The 22973-nt window shown below is 34.1% G+C and overlaps 2 protein-coding genes, 1 long non-coding RNA gene and 1 pseudogene across 3 annotated transcripts; 1 reads left to right on the top strand and 3 right to left on the bottom strand.

Moving 5' to 3' along the window:
- The first annotated feature begins 25 nt into the window (after positions 1–25).
- Positions 26–617, top strand: LOC122600601. The gene is made up of 3 exons (XR_006324073.1): positions 26–126; positions 473–493; positions 590–617. It is a non-coding gene; the product is annotated as an uncharacterized LOC122600601 (long non-coding RNA).
- Positions 618–2084: 1467 nt separating this feature from the next.
- LOC122606697 (peptide chain release factor PrfB1, chloroplastic-like) lies at positions 2085–7845 on the bottom strand. Its single transcript, XM_043779551.1, has 7 exons — positions 7603–7845; positions 6428–6487; positions 5704–5924; positions 4957–5160; positions 4149–4364; positions 3845–4031; positions 2085–2515 (listed from the first exon to the last, which is right to left on the bottom strand). Exons 1-7 carry the CDS (start codon positions 7805–7807, stop codon positions 2223–2225), a joined length of 1386 nt encoding a protein of 461 aa, XP_043635486.1. The 5' UTR covers positions 7808–7845; the 3' UTR covers positions 2085–2222.
- Positions 7846–12451: 4606 nt separating this feature from the next.
- LOC122587228 lies at positions 12452–16259 on the bottom strand (annotated as a pseudogene).
- Positions 16260–17077: 818 nt separating this feature from the next.
- Positions 17078–22952, bottom strand: LOC122598364 (monoacylglycerol lipase-like). The gene is made up of 7 exons (XM_043770959.1): positions 22248–22952; positions 20355–20393; positions 19940–20010; positions 18577–18641; positions 18160–18249; positions 17957–18049; positions 17078–17861 (listed from the first exon to the last, which is right to left on the bottom strand). Exons 1-7 carry the CDS (start codon positions 22661–22663, stop codon positions 17460–17462), a joined length of 1176 nt encoding a protein of 391 aa, XP_043626894.1. The 5' UTR covers positions 22664–22952; the 3' UTR covers positions 17078–17459.
- Between the last annotated feature and the right edge of the window lie 21 nt (positions 22953–22973).

Genomic DNA, 22973 nt, shown 5'->3' on the forward strand with positions numbered 1-22973 from the left:
ATTAAATGTATTCAACCATAGATAATATACAAAATTAACAGAAAAAAGAACTTTAATGGGCTGTTATGTCCTGTACTCGGTTGTTTGTGTTTTCTTAGCACAAAATGTATCAAACAAAGCCTCTGGGTAAGTTTATTTGTGTCGTTTGACAAGAGTGACTCATTATTGTGTTTGACAAGAGTGATTCATTATTGTGACGCATTATGTTTTTTTCCCATGAATAAAGGTATTTCAAAGTGCTGCGTAATTCACTTTTGGAAAGATATGATTTTAAAACAATAATTAAGTGTATAAAACTCAACATCCGTTAATGTCATTCTTTTTAACTATTGCATTTACAATCAAATTGCAAAAAAATGCAAATTACTTATGGGGTCATTTTTATTGCATTTTCAATAGTATAATGGTTCAAAATCTTAATTTCTCATAAAACGTTGTAGTGACTAATGTTTATGTTGGGGCCAAATTGCAGCGCTGACCCCACTGAAGGAAGGTTGCAAGCATTTTGCTATTAAACTTAGCAAGGTTTTAAATCAATTTGCTTTTGAGAAAAACATATGTATATGTGATTATGTGGTTATTGTTTCAGATCCAAAAAAGAGTGGATGCTGATGTACACCAATACCTTTTTGCTATATGACTGCAAGGTAAAACTATTCCTTGAAAAGTATACATTTTTGCAAAAAGACATCTAAATTTTTAGAACAAAGATGAAAGTTGACAATCTTAAAAAAAAAAAGTGGCATATGTTGATGGCACATGTAATATGAAAGAAAAGCAGATGCATTTTGTTGGCAGCGATATAAATTTTTAACTTGAACTTGTATCTAATTAAATGTCACGTTAGAAGAAACCTTCAATGCATTGGTTAAGGAAAAAGAAGAAATGGTGTATGGAGCAATTTTGGTAAGTAAAATTATATGTTAAAATGTACTCTTACATATAAAACCAAGTAGGCAAGTAACATAATGTATGGTGCTTTATATACTTTTGTAGATTCCATGCCATGTAAAGAATCAAAAAATTATTCTTCTAGGAGATTGATTCAATTATCAACATTTGAATAATGGTGCTTATCAAAAGAATAAATTATTAAGAGGAAATTCCTTCAAATTATTTCTCCAACTTTCAAGTTAGGGAGATCTTAATCCTTAATTAAAAATCAAAGGCAAAATTTAAAGATGGGTTAAGATTACCCATGACTAGTCATGTTAGGCTAACTTGAGGGAATCTCGTCCCTAAATTATTTACTTACCTTTGTGCAGGGTACGTATGTGTGTGAGGGATCTGCATGAAGACGAGGGCACCGAGACCCATGCACCACCAATTCTATTCCGTTCTTTCCAAAGTAGAAAAGGTCAATGTTACGAGCCCATATGACCAGTCCTACAGAAAAAGAACGGCTAAAGGTGCCAAATCACCTCAAAGATTGCATGACATGAAATTATGAAAGGCAGTTTGGTTTGTACATTTTAGTTAGTAGTGTTTGTTTCTTTTGAATTGAGCACATCTTGAATATTTAGTATTACTTTGTTTTTTCTACTCTCTCAATTTCCTTTCCTTCTTCCTCATTGGAGTCTCCTCAAAAGATGCCTCATATCTAACATAGGTGCTATCATTGACTCTCGGATCCTGTTCACAAAACAGAGAAGAATATCTTGCAAACTTAAGTATACATAAGAACCAACTACAAACAACTTTATGATATCCAACCATGCATCATGCCACTAGTTACCATGCCAAGCTGATGCTCTCATCCCATTGCCATTTCGAAACCATATAAACCTTCTAATTACTCATCTTAATTATTTGTGGCATCTTACGCTGTCGTTCAATATACATGGTAGTTTTAATGGTAGTTTTAATACCCGTGTGTGATGCACAGGTTGTCTCATAACTTATATTAAAAGAATTTATATCACCATCAGCTAAAATTGATTACAATTTTTTATTTTAAATTATATTTGGAATATTATCTGTTAAAAAAGTATATATAAAGGATGGTACGTGCAAGGCTTCACCATTGTACGACGAGGTTTTTCTAATGTCGCATACCGACTGAATGTTCGAAAAAACATATTAAATTTGCCATCAAATAAGTTTATAGATATCTTGAAATATATATACGGCTACAAAGTTAAAAATATAAGGAATCACAGATATGTATGGGCCTGTCCTACACTCTCTCAAAATTTGCGCACTATGTAAGTTTACATACACCATTAATTGGCCATTGATTCACTGTATTTGTATCGAAGGTACGATTTAATAAATGGATCTAGTTCGCCATCCATTACTGATACAATATCCGTTGTCTCATACCCTGTTCTTACATCTTTCACGAGCTTGTAAGGATGGAATACATAGTTTCGGATTTGCTGTCCCCAATCTGCCTTAACTGCATCTCCACGTATCTGTTTTATTTCTGAAGCCCGTTGCTCTACCGCTATCACCAACAATTTGGCTTTCAAACGGCTTAAAGCTTTTATTTTGTTTGCAAGCTGGGACCTCTCTTCTGCAAAATGTGAGATGAAAGATCAATAAGTGATGACTTAATTGCATGCACAATGCAACTCAGAGGTGGCATGATTGCAGGTCATAGAGGTTGTGTCTTGAGTCAAATGCTTCAACTATGATTAAAAATAAAAAAATAAAAATTCAGGTGGTATTTTCAGGTTGTTAACTTAAAAAGGCTATTGGAATTTATATTATAGCTTTCAGTCAAGATTATCGAAAAGCATCTAATTTCTAAAGACCAAAGCTCATTGGTTCCAGAAATGTTTTATAAAACTTAAATGATCAAAGTAGATATAAAAGGAATAGATGTTTATGTTTGCTATGGAGTACAGTTTAATAAGTATTGCAGTTTTCAAAGGTTTAAAGTAATAGTATGGTTAAGAGTAGTCAGCATACCATTCGTAATGAGCTTGATAAAATGTACAGATAGTTCCATGGGTCGATTTGTTTAATGTGTATATCTAACATGTCAAATGGGCTAAAAAAGAAAGAACGTTTCCCAAAGTGTAATTATAAGGCCTACTAAACTATTTTTGTACAGAAAATTAGATTGGTATTATAATAATACGAGACAAAGTACCCGCGCGTTGCGGCGGTGAGATAGTGGGGTGATAGGTCATAGAGTATGATAAGTCATAAAAGGTGATAGGTCATAGAGCGTGATAGCCAAATGTCTTAGTCGTCCGGGCTCCGCCCTTGGATTTAAAAATTCGTCGAAAGTATATTGAATGACATCTCTAATGAAAGAGCATGAAATTTTAAGAACACCCATATAAATTTTATAATTTATCGATGTACGGTTTTTGAGATAAAAGATTTTAAATGAACTGGAGGAATAAATGATTTATGGAGGAGTGAGAGAAAAAACGATTTGTTGAGATTTGAGGAGAGAGAAAGGGTAATATAGTCATTTTAGGTAAATATAGAATTGATAGGTGGACATTTTGGGAAAGTACTTAAAATCAATATTGAAAATTTAAGTTCAATGTTGAAAATCTAGAGACTTTTTGCTTTATAATATAGTATAGATATAGATAGTACAATGATCATTTTTAATGCATTGACTTATACAATATCAACCCAAACCAGACAGCCGCATATCAGCCCAAACCCATATCAGCCGCATATCATTTTTAATGTAAAGAAATGGGTTATACGAGATTGAATGTTTCCCAAAGTAGTATGTTTGCGCTTAGACAATCCTGACAGCCCCATATCAACCCAAATCCATTTTGACCGGTTACCCAACCGCTCTGATCCTCTCATTTTTGAATCTTTAACAAAAAAAAAAAGTGAAAAGCTAGGAGAGAAAGAGAGATAGCATTACCCGTGCAACGGACTGTTACCCCAGTAGGAATATGCGTTATTCGAACAGCTGTTTCAACCTTGTTAACATTCTGACCTCCGCTTCCACCTGCTCTAGAGAAACCAATTTGCAGGTCTTCCTCGGGTATTTCCACATTTAATGAATCATCAGGAAGAAGAGGCATTACTTCAACACCAGAAAAGCTAGTCTGGATCAAGACACACAAAGCCACATATTCCAATCACATATAAAAGAATGCATCATTCACTTTCATTATCAGAGGGTAGTAATGTAGTATGGACATATGACTAATGGTTAGTCATACCTGACGAAGACCTTTTGCATTAAAAGGAGATTGTCTAACAATTCGGTGTGTTCCTTTTTCACCAGACAAGTATCCAAATGCATATCGACCTTCGAGCTCAATGGTAGCTGACTTGATCCCGGCTTCTTCTCCCATTGACTTTTCAACCACTCTTGTTTTGTATCGTTGCCTTTCTCCCCATCTTACGTACATCCTTAAAAGCATTTCAGCCCAGTCCTGCACTGAATATTATCAAATAACCTTCCATAAAAAAGCCACAAAAAACCAAATGTTGTTGCATAATGACATAATGCATGTATATACATTGATTTAATAAATATATGTTCTGAAAGTGATGATCTAATATTGAATGACCCAGAATGGGCTGTAAAAGACAGTTTTGGATGTAATAATGCTTCCACGTTTTAATACTTGTATAATTAGGTGTTTGAATTTTCAATAAATCCCGATTTTTTAAAAACACTGACAGATAAATGACCATCAAACATGAGAGTTCTATGAATTCATGAGGGACAATTTGTGATAAGGGTGAGAAGTCTCTCAAATTAGGTAAACAAAAAGGGGTAAAGAAGTTTTTTTTTTCACCCTTGGATATTAGCTTTGCATTGGTACAAAGCTGATTGGTTGACCCCTATATAATCGGAAGCAATATATTGTCTATCCAAACATTACAAAAACTATAATCAAATACGTAATTAAACTCTAGATCTTTTTATGCTTAGATTCTATGATGCAGGATATAAAACCAATGAATCATATCACATCTGGGGATTCACTTTACAGAATTAAAAGAAAACTGAATGTTTACCTGTGCATCAGTACCTCCTGCACCGGCTGTTATATTGATAACAGCACCTTCCTTGTCGTAGGGGCCAGAAAGAAGCTGACTTAACTCAAATTTATCTAATGCTTTATTCAGTTCTTTGACAATGGCTGCAGCCTCCTCAAGCAGTGCAGTATCAGTAGAATCCATCTCTTCCGTAAGGTTAACTATAGTCTCCGCATCATCAAGCTGAAATTTTTTCCATGTCACGTGTCAATGCACATGGAATTCGAACATTACCACAAAACTAGAGGTGGGAAACAGGAGGGGATAGGTAAGTTGGGTTACCAGTCAAAACAGATTTTGTATCATCGAAGCCAGGTTGGGTAAATTAGTTAAAGCACTTTTTGTCCAAACATTTCAAACTTTTGAAAAATATTAGTGCCACCGTCAATTATGATTAATTATTTTTATATCATTTCAATAATAATCTAAATTTCTAAATAGAGTTGTGCTGTAGGTTTTATGCGTAGTGGCATTTTACCCACTTGACATGTTTTCTTTAATACTATATATCTATCTTTAATTTTGAATTTCGCGTTTGACCCGTTAGAGAAAAGAAACCCAAATCAGCCCATTCAGTAAATGGATCTGATCATGATCAACACCAGATCCACAGACAAGCCTAAAACGGATAAACAGATACTAATACTCAGTATTAGTAAAAATTAGCTCCGAATTAACTTTTTTCTGCATAAACATGACTCTAGATTGGTTATAACAATTTTAAACCTGGGATTGAAACTCCTTGAGAAGATTTATTTTGTCTTTGACGTCTGTTAATGCCACAAGTGTTTGTTGAGCTGATGCTCGATCATCCCAAAAAGAATCACTTGATGCTAATGTCTCCAGCTTAGCAAGTTCTTCTCCTAACTGCTCCAAACCCGCCGAAGCCCTAATTTCTTCTACACGCTGTGAGGTAGCCTCAACATCCTTCCTTAAACTATAGAAATCTGTCAGAAATTTTTTTATCATTAACAAGCAGTACAAACGCATGTAAGGGCTGCTGAGATGTGCATTTGATAGTACTCATGTGACTTAAAATGACTGGAATCAAATAACCAGTCATATAAAATGTGCTACTAATCTACTATATAACGTTTGGATGTGTTTTTGCTAAGTAACTGAAAATTATGGATATGGAAGTAATTAATTCTTTAAATGACCAGAAACGACAGTATCATTGATAAAGAAGAAAGGGTCTTCTGAGATAAAACTGATAATGCAATACCGACAATATATGTCTCCATATATTTAGACAATCAGAAGCAGAATTTGTTTATCTGAACATCGAAAAGGTTTTGGACAAAAAGTCACTATAATAGAATAATCAGCTTCAAAAGTAAATACCCTTAACCGCCAACTAAGCAACATTAACTACTAGTTTCACATTCACATGTACACATTAGACTATTTATGTTCATGCTACACGTAGCAACCATCCCTGTAACATTACCTTGCATTGCCCACACATTTGTTTCATTGCTCACTCCAGCATCTGGTGTTGCAAACAAAACTGAACTAATCCAAATGCCAATCAGATAGAAACACAATTAGCAACCAAACAAACCATCTATGATAATACTTTTAGGAAATAAGACTATGCTATCTACAATATGTCCAACATATCACATATGTTTCATTTTTACATAAGAGATATTTATATTTAACTAATAATACAATATAAAAGCGAGTTGCGCAGCACATAACATGCATATAACTTCCTATCAGCATAATCCTGGCACACATGGTGACTTTTATTGGTAAGATAACCTGTCAAGTCAAAAATGTAAAACACTAGAATTTAACTTGAGCTTTACCTCTTGTGATATGTGTTCAAGTCCCATTGTGGACACTTAGTAAATATGTGTAGATTGTGCCAATGGGTTGGTGGCTCATTGGTAAGGTCTTAGACCTTGGGAAAATCCACCGGGGTTCGAATCTCACTTCCTACATTTGTAGGAGTGGATTATTATGGGGGGTTTTCTAGAGTCCTGGGTTTCATCCCAGGCATGTGTGGTTCTAGCACCGCATACTGCCCAATTGGATGCCACTGTGGTATCTCGAATGCTAACTGCTAACTACCAACTACTAACTCTTGTTCAAAAATAAAATAGAAATAAATATGTGGTGATGCCCTTTTAGTTTAATACACGGGCAAGAACCGGGGATGTCTTATTAAATTCACGAAAGTGTACAACATATAAATCGTACAAATATCTAATACCATACAACTCCTTGTTCAACAAAGAAAACCTAATACGATGAAATATAAGTACAGTCCCATACGACTTCGGCTCCATCTACTTAACCCTATAAAAATCCACCTCCGGTTTGCCGAATTCCGATACGTGTGGGGTTATAATTCGATTCTAATCAGCTATACAATTCAAAGTCATACTCTAACATAAACTAAATTCAAGAAACAGCTCAAGAACAACAATCAACCTATCATCTATCATAAGTTAAAAATCAGTATAGAATTAGGAAATACAAAAATAAGACCAAAATAAAGGAATTGCAAGATCAAACTTTATAAAATAACTGAAACCCAGAATCAATATGCTAAAAAGATTCAACCTTTAATCAATAAAAAGAAAATGAAATTAAAAAAAAAAAAAAATGGGTTACCTTTAGAATGAGAAAGAGAAGGTAGTGTAAGAGGTGTTGTGGAGAAAAGGGAATGTGAATTTGGATTAAAATAATACGGGAAAGAATAAGAAGAAGAATGTTTGTGTGTGTAGAAAGCAGAAGAGCAAGTTGTTGTTGTTGTTGTTGTTGTTGTTAAGGTTGGTGTAACAGCTGTCATGGCCAACCTCTGCACCACACTTTCCATGGAAAAACACTGTGTGTGTGTGTGTGTGTTTCAGTGAATTGGGAAGGGATAATGCAGTGACAAGGTTTTTGGGTGGGTATAAGAATGGGTAAATTACATGGATCGTCCATGTGGTTTTTCGTTTTTCAGTTTCCATCTTTTAAAAATTTTATTACAACGAGTAGTCGAGTATCTAATAATGGATAAACTTATTCTTACTCGTTTTTCTCACGGTAATTTTAATCACATGGTTAAACCTCTTAACTTTTTGTTTTTAAAAAGAAATGATTAATCCTCCTGACTAAATAGCTTAAAGATCTTTCTAATCACGAGAAGATGACATATCAAAAATCATGGAACAAGATTAACAAAGAAAATTAATGGATAATACATGTCACATTCTTATAGTTTTAGAAAAAATTTTAAGCTATTTTTTAAAAAAATTTATCATTTTCCTTTTAAAAATTATGAGACTGGGGAAACATCTACTTACATGTTGCTAGAAGCATTAGTGACAAGATTATTATATTTATTGTTAATAATTTTCAATCTTTAAATTATACCAGTATTTTGTGAAAGATTTTTTATTTATACTTCTCAAAAGTCTTTGTAGCTCAATTTTGTTTGGAAATTTTGAAGCAAACTCGATAAAAAGCATCATTTCTATATAGAAATTACTAAGCATCTATACTCGTTTATAAAAAAGGATTATTACCTATAGATGTAACTAACTATGTTAAAAAGATTATATTATATAAAGATATTGTAAAATGTCTATATCATGTAATAAACTTTCAAATCCTGATTATTGGATGTACTTGACCAATCAAAAACTTACACGTGGCAACTTATATGGTTGCCACAAATACCCGGGTACATCCAATAACCAGAATTTGACAGTTTATTACATTACATAGATATTTTACGAGATCTTTACATAACATAGACATTTTAGCATAATTAGCTACATCCATAGGTAATAATCCCTTATAAAAATTATCACACCCCTTATTTTTAGAAATAGTTACACAATAGTTACATACGAAATTACTAAATTACCTTTAAAAATCACCCACTATGGAAAGAGTTTTTATAAAATATCAAATGTGTCCTTAATAAATTAATTTACACTCTAAACCTTTATTTTAATAATTAACACTTTAAGCCCTTATCTTCTAAAAATTTCCACTATCACAATTACATCAACCTACATCACTTAACACCGCTACCACCACCAATAGTAACATCACCGACACCACTAGACCGCCTTCCCCACCACGCCGCCACATTGTGTGGGTACCATGCTCCTTATTAATAATGATTTTTTAAAATATTTGAAGATATCTAAAATGTGTTTCATTATCCTTTGAAATACTAAAATATCATCAATATATGTTAATTTAATAAAGATTTTATATTGAGAAAATTGCGACAATAGCCAATTTTCGTTGCAGTCGCACCAAAATAGCCAATTTTTTTTAGATTATAACAAAATAGCCAACAAAATCGCAGCAAGAAACAACAAATCGCAACAAGGAATGGCCAAATCACAACTCTAAGTTTGACTTTGACTTTTTTATGAATCTAGTGTATTACATAGTACATAAATACAAAACTTCAAATACATAAGACACATAATAAAAACATATTAGAAACATACTAATAATCTCCTAAGATAATAGTCTCAAAAGGTGATGATGTAAAGTCGATTTTGATTTCCTTTTTGATTTTGATCTTGATGGAGCTCCACCACTCTCTGAGTGGATATCTTGGAACAAACTTATTAGCAGTAGGCATCTAAAAGTTTGTTCCATGATATTACATTTTAGATGCCTACGGCTAATAAGTTTGTTCCAAGATATCCACCAAGAGAGTATAAATTTTCATCAAGATCAAAATCAAAAGGGAAATCAAAATCAATTTCACAATCATCTCCTTTCGAAACTATTATCTTAGGGGATTATTAGTATGTTTCTAGTATGTTTCCTATGTATTTGAAGCTTTGTATTCATGTACTATATAATAAACTAGATTCGTTAAAAAAAAGTCAAACTTATTGCAATTTGAGATTTACTCTTTCTTGTTGCGATTTTGCATTTCTTGTTGCAATTTTGGTTTCTTGTTGCGATTTTGTTGGCTATTTTGTGATAATATGAAAATTTTTGGTTATTTTGGTACGATCGCAACGAAAATTGACTATTGTCGTGAATTTCTCTTTTATATTTGATGTGTTTAAGTAAATGTTTGTTAGGTGACAAGCTCATTTAACATGATAGTATGAAAGGAAGGACAATAGTCTCCCTCACATTTTAACTCGTGAGTTTTTACAACAATAATTCAATGATTTCACATTTTCGAGAAGAATTTTAATCTATCTTACTAGAGGTAGAAAAAGACTTGAGGTTAAACTAACAAGGGAACAAACACTAAATTATTATTATTATTGTTATTATTATTATTACAAATCGGTAATTCAAAGCTAAACTTATTATTACTATTATTATTATTTTATTTATTTATTTATTTTGAATGACATTCTATTCTACTCCTACTCCTAAATTACACGTAATCCAGAAAATCAGGACTCGAACCTAGATGAATCCTTCCAAGGTCATATACCTTACCAATGGGCCACCATCTCCATTATTATTATTATTATTATTATCATTATTATTATTATCATTATTATTATTATTATTTTAAAATTTATTTTCATTTCATTAGACCACAATTGTTAAGTAAAAAAGAAAAACAAAATTTTTACCCAACCTTCCATACTCATCATAGATAGGTTGGTTTTTGCTATATTGTGATACTATACTAAACTTCTTTCGGTTACTTTAAGCAATCATCATCATCATCGGTAATAAAACAACGTTTTCTTCGCCAATGTTCACACAATAAGTATTGGATTCAAGCCGCGTCTTAAATATGTATAAATAAGCCATGATAGGTATCAACAGTTATATCTTATAGGGTGGACAATGACTAATGTCAAAAATAATCGGGGTCAAAGATATTCATGTCAAACTATACGTTTACGGGAATCATCATTAAGAAAAAACTGCTTGATATACTCTAGCATACTGAAACACAAATCATATAAAATCAAGATGCAATTTGTTAAACAAAAATATTATTAAACTAGTATTTTAGCGGGCCGTTGCCCCTAACGACTTGTAGATTTGCAACGTGTATAGAGTCGATGATGTAGTCGGAGCTTAAGTGAGTTTTCATAAACATTGACGTGTTGTATTAAGTTTCGTATCGTTTGAGTATAATGAGGATGTGCGGAGATTTATATATAAAAGCTTTTTAAAAAAATTAAGTGTACTTTGCAATAAGATTTTTAACTTTTCATAGTATTTGAATGTGCCTAATATCATCCTACATTCCTACCAATTATGTGTATCTACATGTTTGTTATGGAATATGAAATTTTCATTTTGAATCACCCAAATGTCACCACATCTACCTTCACAGTAGACCATTCTTAACCGTTCACCTTTTTCACTTACACTTTTTCTTGCTATATCATCATCACCTTTTCACCTTTTTCACCTTTTATTTTTCTCTTAACCATTCACCTATTATTTGAACCATTCACTCTACTTTTATCTACTCAGAGCACCGACCAATGTGAAATGTTATTTATATAATAACAAGGTTTTTTAATAACAAATGACAATATAAAATTATCAAAAACTACCTTCTCAGTCCAATAAAGATCAGCACGTTCAACACCCTTTTCAACAACTTGAGAAGAATCTGATTTAAGACTTTACACTGCTGAGACTTAAAGTCAACGTGATCCCAAACAGATAGCGCAAGTCAAAGTGACTTCGTGCGAATTATATATAGAGAATAAGCATTCTTCACATCAACATAACATTTTTCGGGCCCTCTGTCATTTACAAAAGAAGACTGTTGTAAAAATCTGTAACATGCATAGAAAACTAATCTTTCCTTTGAATTAAATCTCATAGATTACATCTTATAATAACAGATACAATCCACATGAAGTGTATCAATATCAAACAACCTCATAAAGAAGGTTTTTGGCAAGATCAATATAGAGCTACAATTAAGAATACACGTTATGACATTAAATCGGCTCTTAATCTGTTATCCGACTCATTTGAAGCCAGTAAATCGGCTCCTTTACTTGAATTTACAGATTAAAAATTTAAAATGATAAAGGCTCTGATAGTCTGATCTTTTTAACTCAAAAACCTCCTGCACTGCCATACAACAAAAAAAAGGCAACAATGTTTTTACCATGATTTATTCATTAAAACTGACGAGTATCAAAATTTGTAAAATTGGCAAAAAGAGCACGAATTACATACCAGGATCATCAAAGAAACAACCAATGCCTGCTGCAAAATGCCAACCACATGTGCTTCAAGATACTGAACACTGGCCAACCTGTTTCCTAGAACAATCGAGGATACATCCACGCACCCTTGTCAGGACAGCTAAAAACGTGTCACCATACCAAGCTAAAGCAACCATAAGTCACTATATCCTACACGAAAAAATAACAATGATTTAGCATGAACTCTTGAGTGTATGTATTTCTAGATCTAGATACTCGTCTGACATTTGGAAGAAAGTCAAAGGGCAGAGAGATAGAGAAAGATATGCACCTTGGTATATTTGTGTTCAACTTTGTAATTCCTCATCTATGGTGATGCAGGGGATATGTGAGACGTTGGGCCAGTAGTTGAAGGACCCTCTTCCACCACTTTTACTCATCTTTTCTTTCAGTTTGAGACATTCATCGATTGTTAAACTCAATAGTGAAGGCAGCAGTTTCTCTGGTAGATCGGTTAAGGTTGGACAGCTCTTAAATTGGAGATGTTGGAGGGAGGTTAAGTGATGAAGTCCAACTGAAACTGTTTTCAGGTTTTTAAATCCCACTAACTTCAGGGAAGTAAGATTTGAAGGCAAAAGATGATGAGGAGACAATTGACTTAAATCACTCACATTGTCATCACTTAACCTGTCAGACAAGGTTAGGACAACAAAGGAGGTTGGGAAATTATGAGGACCCCACTTTGACATGGGCTTCTTTAACCCTCCTATTACAAGGCCACATAGATTGGGAGGCCAATACCCACGCGGAAAAGACCCATGCATACTTGGACAGCCAACAATTCCTATATGTGTTAAAGAGGTGAGATTTGGCAGCACAATGTCAGGAAATGTCTCCATATTTTCACAATCCGCTAGTACCATTGTGGTGAGGTGAATGGAGTAACAACTAAATAATGCGTCTATTGATTTCATGTTTGGCCAACTTCTTATATCTACTATTTCAAGCAGCAATGTGTTGTTGGAATTTTCTCCACCACCCAACTCTTTTGGCATGACTAGTTCCTTACAATTAGGAATTTCAAATGGCTTGAGCTTCTGCATTCCTCCTGTCAGGAAGGAAACACTTGTAATTGAACTACAACTTATAATTTCCAATGTCTCGATGCTATTTGGACAACTGCAATCCTTCAAATTACTACAATTCTTTAGTTCCAATAACCTTAGAGATGTTAGCAGATTGTTCCTACGATCTTCCTCTTTCTCTCCTAATCTCACTAGCCGTGAACAATTCTTTACGGACAACCTCCTTAGATTCACAAGAAACTTACTTGCGTCTTTTTCTAATTCCCACAAGTATCTTATTTCATTACAATCGTCCACACTTGCAGCTTCAACTGCCCCAAGATTTTTTATAACACCTCTCCACACCTCATCACTAAGTCCTGAAATATCTTGTATTGTCAAGTGAGTGACCGACGAACCTACATGAACCATATTTCTCAAGACACCATCACCACATCTACCTATCCCTAGGATTCTCAATGAAGGTAGTGCTTCGAGTGACATGTCTACCAATTTAGGACAATTATATATAACAAGCTCTTGAAGGAGTGGGAGCACTACATCATTTACCCCACTATTGGTTAACCATTTTCCCAACTCTGACATATCTGAAACTCTTAGAACATCAAGCAAAGGAAATGCAACACGACCAGACCCAAGAAATTCCATACCAATGACTTTAACCTCACCCATTTGTGTAATATGCAACTCTTTTAGTGATGGTAACCACCCAAGGGCCGGCAGAGACGTACATTTTCTACAATTACTTATTGAAACATGGACCAACTTGTGAAATGAGGAATCACCAACCCAATTTGGAAACTTTGTTCCCCAATATGACGCAATCACAAGTTTCTTTAAAGCATCATTACGAGGCTTCAGTTCACTGAGGACCTCATTTTCAAGTAATTCATTTCAGGAATCATTAGATACATCATCCCAAACCAGCTTTACCTCAGTAAGCTTTTTTTCCGATAAGATAGCATCTCGTGCATGCATTGCATTTTGCACTTTGTCCAACCCTTCAATGGAAATTTTCCCTTCGAGATTCTTTAATTCTTTGAGATCAGTTATTGTATAACCATCATCTCGTTCAATGATGATCTTGGTGAGAGTGTGTAGGCTATTCAAACTAGCAATGCCTAAAGGCATCTGCTTCAACAATGGAGTATCCCTAATGTCAAGATGTCTCAAATTTTTGAGCTTTGAAAAGCTTTTGGGAAACGTACATAATTTAGCACAACCAAAAACAAGCAATGATTGTAAATTATAAAGATTGCCCACATATTTCAGTAAGACTTTAATTTTAGTCTGAGATAAGTTCAGATACCTCAAGTGCTTCAAACTACCAATGCACTCTGGTACTTCGCTTATGTCAAAGCCACTTAAAGAAAGTACCCTCAATAATGGCAACCCAGGCACTAGGTCAAGCAAAATCTTCTGCTACAAGTAAAAGCAATTTGAACTTTCTTTCACCCCGATAGACATTGCCAAAAATGTTCTCAAACTCTTGGATCTTTTGAATGCCTCAAAATTCTGGTAACCAACATATTCTTCCCGAATAAATGACATATGGCGATACATAGCCAAAGCTTCTGTCTTTATTTCCATCCTACCATCAAACCTTAGAAAAAAATCTTCAGCGACAAATGTACCCAAGTCATTAATGAGGTCGTGCATCACAAACAAGGATTTGTCATTAGGTGCATGTTGAAAAAAGGACCTCGATAACAGCTTATCAAAATGTTCATGGCCCAAGCATTCTTGTGTTACCTTATTTTTAATTGATTGGTTAAGAAAACCTTCCGCCATCCACAACAGAACTAACTCTTTCTTGTCAAACATAAAGTCCTTAGGGAAAAAGGAGCAACATGCAAACAATCATTTCAAACATGCTGAAAGCTCTTGGTAGCTTAGCCTAAGAGCTGGAACAATATCAGTATCTTCTTGTGACCGCCATATCTCACTATTTAACACGTACTCCCAATCTTGTTCATCGGTTTTTGTTCTTAATAACCTTCCAATTACTTTTAAAGCCAAAGGTAAACATCCACAGTTCTTCACAATTCCTTCACCATGAGGTTTCAACTCCAAATGTGTATCAAAGTTATCAACATCCAATGCATGTCGAGCAAGTAAAGACATAGCATCATCATGTGACAGAATCTCCAACTTCTCTAGATGATCAAACCCAATTTGTTTGAGCAATCCATCCTTTCGGGTTGTCATGATTATTTTACTTCCGGGTTCCTCTGAATGAAGCGGCTTTACAAGGTTCTCCCAATCTAGTACTAGTAGAAATCTTTTTTCCTTAACTTTATCCGAAAGAGCTACTTGAAGCTCATTTAAGTCTTTAGCTATTGCTCGAAAGATGGTTTCAGTTATCTTAAATACATCAAAATCATCTGAAACATAAACCCACGCATGGAGCTTAAAGTGATTCATTGTACAAACTTTTAGCTAAAGTAGTCTTACCCACCCCACCCATACCAACAATAGGTACAATGGTTAACTTTTCCCTACATGGCTCGCCTCCTAGTAACTTGTGAAGCAATTCCTTTTTTTCTTTTTCTCGTCCTATAATGTCAGACGAATCTGGCAAAGAGGTCTTGTTTCTTCTACTACTCGCGTTTCTAGGCTTTTCGTCTTTCAAAATATTCAAACCTAGAGAAAGTTTTTCCTTTTCTAAATGTCGTAACTTAGTGGCAATCCTATCCAACTTGGGATGCAGTTTACTACTTAGTTTGAAATTTGTGCAACAACTAGGGATGAGCTTTCTTACCTTACCGGTGTCTGCTCTTGATTCCTCGGTGGTCAGCTCACGATGTATAGCATCAGTAGCCAAACCGTCAAGTAAGTCATCGATATCATAAGCCACATGTTGGAGACTATTCAGCCATTGTTTAACATCTTTATCTGCAATTTCCTTCTGAGAAGCATCGTTAAGCAGGTCTTGGATTTTAGACAATGTCTTGCCTAAACTTTTGATCTCGGTATGAATTCCTTGTGACCGAAAAAACTGCTTGAAACCTTCATCAGCCAGCTTCTTAACTACAACTTTAATGAGTTCAGTAGCAATGATTTCAGCCATTGTTTATGTATGTATGATGAAGGTTGTGACTTGTGAATTACAAAGCAGTTAACAACTATTTAACCTCTTCATGGATCTAAGGTACTATACATTATATCCTTACTTGGGACTTACGCCATGCATCCTTACCAATCCATATACATACAGTCAAATATATTTCAGTAGCTTTAAAATATTAACAGTTGTGTATTCTTAAATGCGTTTAAGCAATCTCCAATCCATGGGTCAATGCATAGCTTTAACCCTCTTGTTCCTAATTATATGGAGATACAAATATTAAAAATATGGATTTTGTCGATGAAAACACTTAAAAAGGCTATTAAAATTTATACTTTGTCATGCAAAAATTAGAGATTGCTTTTAATGTATAAAATACTAGTTCTTATGCGTGTAATAACAAACTAAACTAATGACAACCCACCATATTTCTCACAAAATATATATGTTTAAAGCTCAAATAGTATATTTTGTTCAATACATATTAGAGACAGAATTTTCTTCTTTTGACCAAATTTTGTAATTACAACATGAGAATAGAACTTGTAATTGTTAATGTTATTTTACAAAGTGAGGTTTTATTTTAGCACAATCTTTAATTTGAACGAAATTTCCTTCCTGCCTGAAGAATGGATGCATTCCACCTTTATAGATGGGAGATGTAGCTGCACCAGGCCAAACCGTTTCAGCCAAAATATCACAAAGACGAACCAGCGAAAACCAGCATAAAAACACACGGGCCACCCAGAAAATGTGGATGGGTCACCCAGGCTATAAAATTTGGTCCAGCCATACCGATTGGATATTCAAACAATGGTACATAATAAAGTCTTAATAGTTCATAGTTCAAAGTTCAGTTTAAACAGAAATTCGAAAGTAAGATTTTAGCGAATAACAATGATGATGACATTAAAACCCATCATCTTGCAGTTGAAATTCTTGCAGTCATTTCTTCCTTCAAAAGACGTCCCGGAAGAAAGACACAGAATAACTGGAATCTCACTCATTCATGAAGAATCGAAGATAATCCTACTAAAGATGTACAAAATACACAACAATTAGCGAGTATCTTGGAAGCATTTTCTGCATGATAAATCGCCAACTCTTTGCTCATGAGTCACGACCCCGGCAAAACTCGGTCTTCGGACCCACATCTTATTTCTGGCACCCCTGTTCCAGCTTCCAAATACGTCATGATCAAACTCACACTCTGCTATTCAACCAATCAATAATGTCCCTTTTGATCTCCTTTTGTTCTGGTTCAAACAGTAAATCATGTAGACATTGTGGAAGAAGTTTGATGGATTTATCTTCTGAAGATGCCAGTTCATATAGCTTCAAAGAAGCATTCGGGTCAGTTACAGCGTCGGCGCCTCCATGAAGAACAAAGAAAGGCACTTTTAGCTTGTGGGCATTGCGTTGCAAGTAGGATGTGATTCTTAGGATCTCATGGCCTGTTCTAACCCGTATGGATCCTGTGTAAACTAGTGGGTCAGAGTATTTTGCTATCAATGCTGCTGGATCACGAGAAACTACTGCTTCCGTCTTGTTTGCTGCACTTAGCTGAAATTTTGGTAGCAACAGGGAGAAGATCGGTGCAAGTATCTGTGAGAAGAAAAATATCAACCGAATAAGAACAGCACGCGAGAGAACAAATCTTTGAATAAAATGAATAACATGATAAGGAGAAGTTTCCATACCAAAAAGATTGGATGGGTCGGTTGAACTCCGACCGCAGGAGATGTTAGCACAATACCAGCTAGGGACTTCTCAATTTTTGGGTCCAGAGCAGCCTAAATGTCATCATTACAATATTCAAAAAAGGAAAATATATCATCTTTTAATACTAGTGGTGGAGACGAGCTGCGTTTAAGAGCCGAAGCATTAAAAAGTTTCAACATACCTTAAGGACAATGGCTCCTCCAGTAGAGTGCCCAAAGCAAAAACATGGAAGGCCTGTATTTTCGGACATCACATGCTTTATAAATGCTTTCTGCACAATCAATAACATTAATCACAATAAATTATGTAAGACTTGGATCAAGCTAATCAGCAAAATAAGGGTGATTTTTTTGGGAATATGGGTCCAGTAGATAAAAACTCTGAACAAAAAATCATAACGTTCTATAAGTAGCTTAGTTAAAATTGGATGAAAATGTTGCAACATATGTGATTTCAATAGTGCAAGTAATTAGCTTAGCAGCACTTCTTTTATTCAACTACATTGTTGAGTCTGACATCTTATCGACTTTGCCTCCTAATTTCCCTTTTGCAAATGGCTAAGCATTATAAACTATGAGTAAAAGCATAAATAACTTACAACATCAGTGACGGCATCTTCAAGAGAGTGTACATATGCATGAAGCCCATCACTGCCACCATGTCCTATACATGAAATGGTATCAACACATGGTTTAAGAGAGAGATATCAAATAAATCATATGTTCGTATCTCATGATGCAAAGACTCGAAAGTTTTCAAATTCATGTCAAGGGTTTCCTTCCTTCCAACAATTTTACCCTTTTATCCTTGAATAATATTTTATAATCAAGTCATTTACACAATCAGATACACAAGAACAACTGCCACATAATAAAAAGAATATCAAATAAAATACTAGTCTTTTAATCAATTCAGAAGGATCAAGAAACCAGTAACCACTAAAATATCATTTGATTGGAAAACCAATGCTACTAACAAAATATATAGAGAATTCCATCTGTCCTCACTCCTTAGAATGAGTTCCCAGTTGGGACTAGTCCGCTTAACAGGTAAAAGGTTAGAAGGGTGTCTCCTAATTTTGATACTGAAATATTAGAGACACCTGTTTCAATTTGCCCCATGAATGATCATAGGGTTGAACTTGGCGAACCAGTTACTCCAAGGAAATAGTTGTCATGGAGTAGGTATAATAATATTCAGAGCATTTGGCTCACGCGGTTTCATACAGAAAACCAAAAGGACTCGAATGATAAGCTTACATAGCCGGACGAGCTTTGCGCCAATGGGCATCCAAAATATTTCAACTCCTGCAACATCCAAATATAGATGCATAGTTGAACAACTTTATGGCTACATGACCAACAGTAAATAAAATAACACTTCTTCTTCCCCAAGAAAGGAGTTCACATTTAAAAGAAATTGCTTTTTAACATAACACTTGCGCTTTAACTCTAGAAAAAAGACACGTTAACAAGTTTTGAAGCAAGAAGTTGGAGGATTTTTGTCAAAAAAGAGTATGCATATTAGGTATGTGCAATTTCTGAAATAAAATGTGCCCTCTGTATGTTGTGGGGCTGAAGGAGTAAAGTATTTATTTTATGAACTACACACTCAAGAAAAACCTTACGAACCACGACAATAACTACCATGCAAACACAGGAAACCGGGTAGCGGGAAAATAGAAGAAATGAATATGTCACAACTAACTCAAAATGCAATAAATTTACCAATAGTACCTGAGAAAGAAGTCGTTCTTCATTTTCAGTTAACATAAAGACTGTTTGTAATAGAACATGTATATTCATAGAAAAGATGAGCCATGAGGAAGGGGTAACATCAATTGTGTTCATAAACCCCCTTACCATTTACCACTTGGAGTTATAGAGAACAAAAAATGCTTTGAAACAGAACATAGCAAAATGCAACAATCCATTAAAAAAGATGAGAAAGTTCTGACTTACCAACCCAATCCATTCCGTAAACTTTATATCCATGTGCATTCAGCTGCTTTGCAAATTCATCATACCTACCACTGTTGATAGAAAAATAACTCAACATTAAAAAATTAAGTAGCGGCGTCAATTTTGACCAATTCGCGCACAAATGGGCCTATCCAAGTCATATTATGGTATTATACCTCAAAAAGATCGTTCTATTAAAAAAAAACAAAAATTAGACTTTTTTGTAAGAATATGGTTTTTTTAATCATATTTGGTATTGTAGAAACCAATTTTTTTAACCGTTTGGGCTAATATTTAATATCATCTCTAAACGACTCATTTTAACCTTCCCAAAACACCCAATTTGACATATCACTGGCCACCATTTAAGCCAACCACGTATAGAAGCTACAAGAGGGGTACTAAACCTACATACCTGTGTTCATTGAGTCCATGCAGGAGAATGACAAGTGCCCTAAACAAAGCATATTTAAATATTGATCAAAAACTTGTAAAATTATTTTACAAATTACAGTGATACCATATGCCATATGATACATATCATTTGAGTAGTGCAATAAATTGTTTGATCACTAACCAAATACCTAAATAATTCATGAAGTTATAGATCTTAGGGACCAAAAGCCAGCTTCTAGCTAGCTTATCTTAGATTATTCATGAAATCCTAATACAATTTACTACTTCTTCTTCTTATTCCTTTCTTTGATTAGGTAACCTACATTTACTTTCCATTATACAATAGGGAAACTCTTATTTTATTATTATTAATATAATTTAAACAAGGTCCAGAACTTTCATAAGAACGAACAAATTAAATACTTGAATCATCATTGTGTTCTACTCCTAGTAAATACAAAATATTGGTCGTTGATGGAAAGAAAATAATAATAAATGACAGGCAAAAGGAAAACAATTCTATGGTCATTATGTAAAAAAAAAAAATTCAATATACACCAATAACATACATGAGTTTAGCATATGAATAACATGAACATATCCCTTTATTCCATTACTTGAAATTACCGGTTAAAAAAACAATTTCTCGGACACAATGACATTGAATTCAACAGTTGATGACTAGAAAGTATAATTCCTTTATTCCAGTACATGTTATATTCTACTCGATACATTCGAGGTCAATTTGTAATAATCCTCTTATCTTAAATTAAAACAGACATGTCGACAAGAACGAAACGACATACGTAACATTATCTCATGTTGGGAAGTAAAAGAGAACTTGTCCACCAAAACAGAATCAATATCAGCCTGCACTTCCTAGGTTGTGAGGCTATTAAAAGTTGGGACCAGCAACATTTGACTACATTCTTGCAAACTTATCCACAGGGACCACAGCACACATATAATGACCTTAACAAAAGAAAATGTATACATCACCTAACAAAACACTACCAATTTTATAATTACACTTTATCTCTCATAAAGATCACTTTTTACTTAATTTAGCATATTATAATCACTTATGACTAAAAAAAATATAGGACGCCCCAAAAATGATTGGTCCCACTCCTACTCTTAAATATATCTAAAGATTTATGTGGCTGAACTTGTTTATTCTCCACATAACTTTAAAGGTTGCCAAAAAGTTTCACCTTTTATAAGTTCTAAATTCTGATTAATAATCGGTTTAAGATCGTCTCAAATCGAGATTTCTAGCAAGTTGGAATTCGTGTTGAGGAAAAAAAAATATAGTAGGTCTTAATGTCATTTAATGGCACATCATCATATCAATAATTTTTGAAACTTTCGTATTGGTTCAACGTTACAACTCGTAAGGATCGCAACACTTAATAATCCAATCCCTTAAAGCATATTCACAAAAATAATGAATTCAAAAATTACCATACAAGAGGTCCATGTAGTTGTGAGTTTTCAAGGTTACCTATTATCAATAATATTGACCCATTCATATATTCACAAATGAAGAAAGGAACCATTTTAACATACACTTTCCAACAAGTAAACACCACAGAATCCGAGGACTAATTGCAATTCATTTCCTCAACCAATTTAATTGCTAAATTAACTTTTTGATTATTTCAAACAGCAAAAACCTTTAAAATTATCTTAAAGTGTGACATAAATATCATTTCCCCAATCACATCAAACAAAGACAAATTGCACATCCCAAAGAAAATACTATACAATAACAAATATAAAGATATAAAAATATTTAATACTCTTTTTTTTTTCTTTTCATAATACTCATAATTGATATATCATATATATGCATATACATGTACATTTAAAAAAAAAAAAAAAAAACCCAAAAACAAAAACAAAAACTCACCTGGGCTTGACAGAAACAGGTGTCCAAGATTGTGTAAACATAGTATCACCTCTCGGCGTCACAAAAAGCGAATATTCCCTTCTACAAACATCTCCACCACCACCGCCATTTTCCATCACTTTTTTAATCGCCATCGCCCGTCTCGCCGCCACCTCTTGATCCACCACCACATTTGCACTACTCTTCCACGGCACCACCGCCGGCACTCTCACTCCTTTAACCACCTGCTCCTCTTTTCCCGGCGCCACCACACATGACGGCGGCGACGACCTCGCTTTTCTTGCCCGAAATGGATAAAACAATAAAAGTAAAAACGCGCTCACAAGCATTAACAAACTTTTCAAAACTTGCATTGATAATAATGCGTTTACTCGCCCACTCGCCCCTGACGTCAGCATCACCTCCTTGCCTTGCATTTTGATCAACTTTTTTTGTACCACGATAAAAATGTTGTTATTTTTTAATTATATTGATTTTTGTAAATATTGTATCTAGGTATGAAAAATTTTGTTGTACTATTAAAAAATGTAATAATTTTTTATATATTCCCCAGATAGATCATATAACACAAGGAAGAAATTCACACAAAATAATCATGCAAAATATAATAACGTTCCAACAAATATCAGAAAATACAATATTGTGTGATGTAAAAAATATTGTTGAAAAATATATAGGAAATGTTTATGTTGTGTTCTTCCTTGGAAAATATGATGAAATGGGGAT

This window comes from Erigeron canadensis, chromosome 1 (genome assembly GCF_010389155.1).
Source record: "Erigeron canadensis isolate Cc75 chromosome 1, C_canadensis_v1, whole genome shotgun sequence".
Taxonomy (NCBI): domain Eukaryota; kingdom Viridiplantae; phylum Streptophyta; class Magnoliopsida; order Asterales; family Asteraceae; genus Erigeron; species Erigeron canadensis.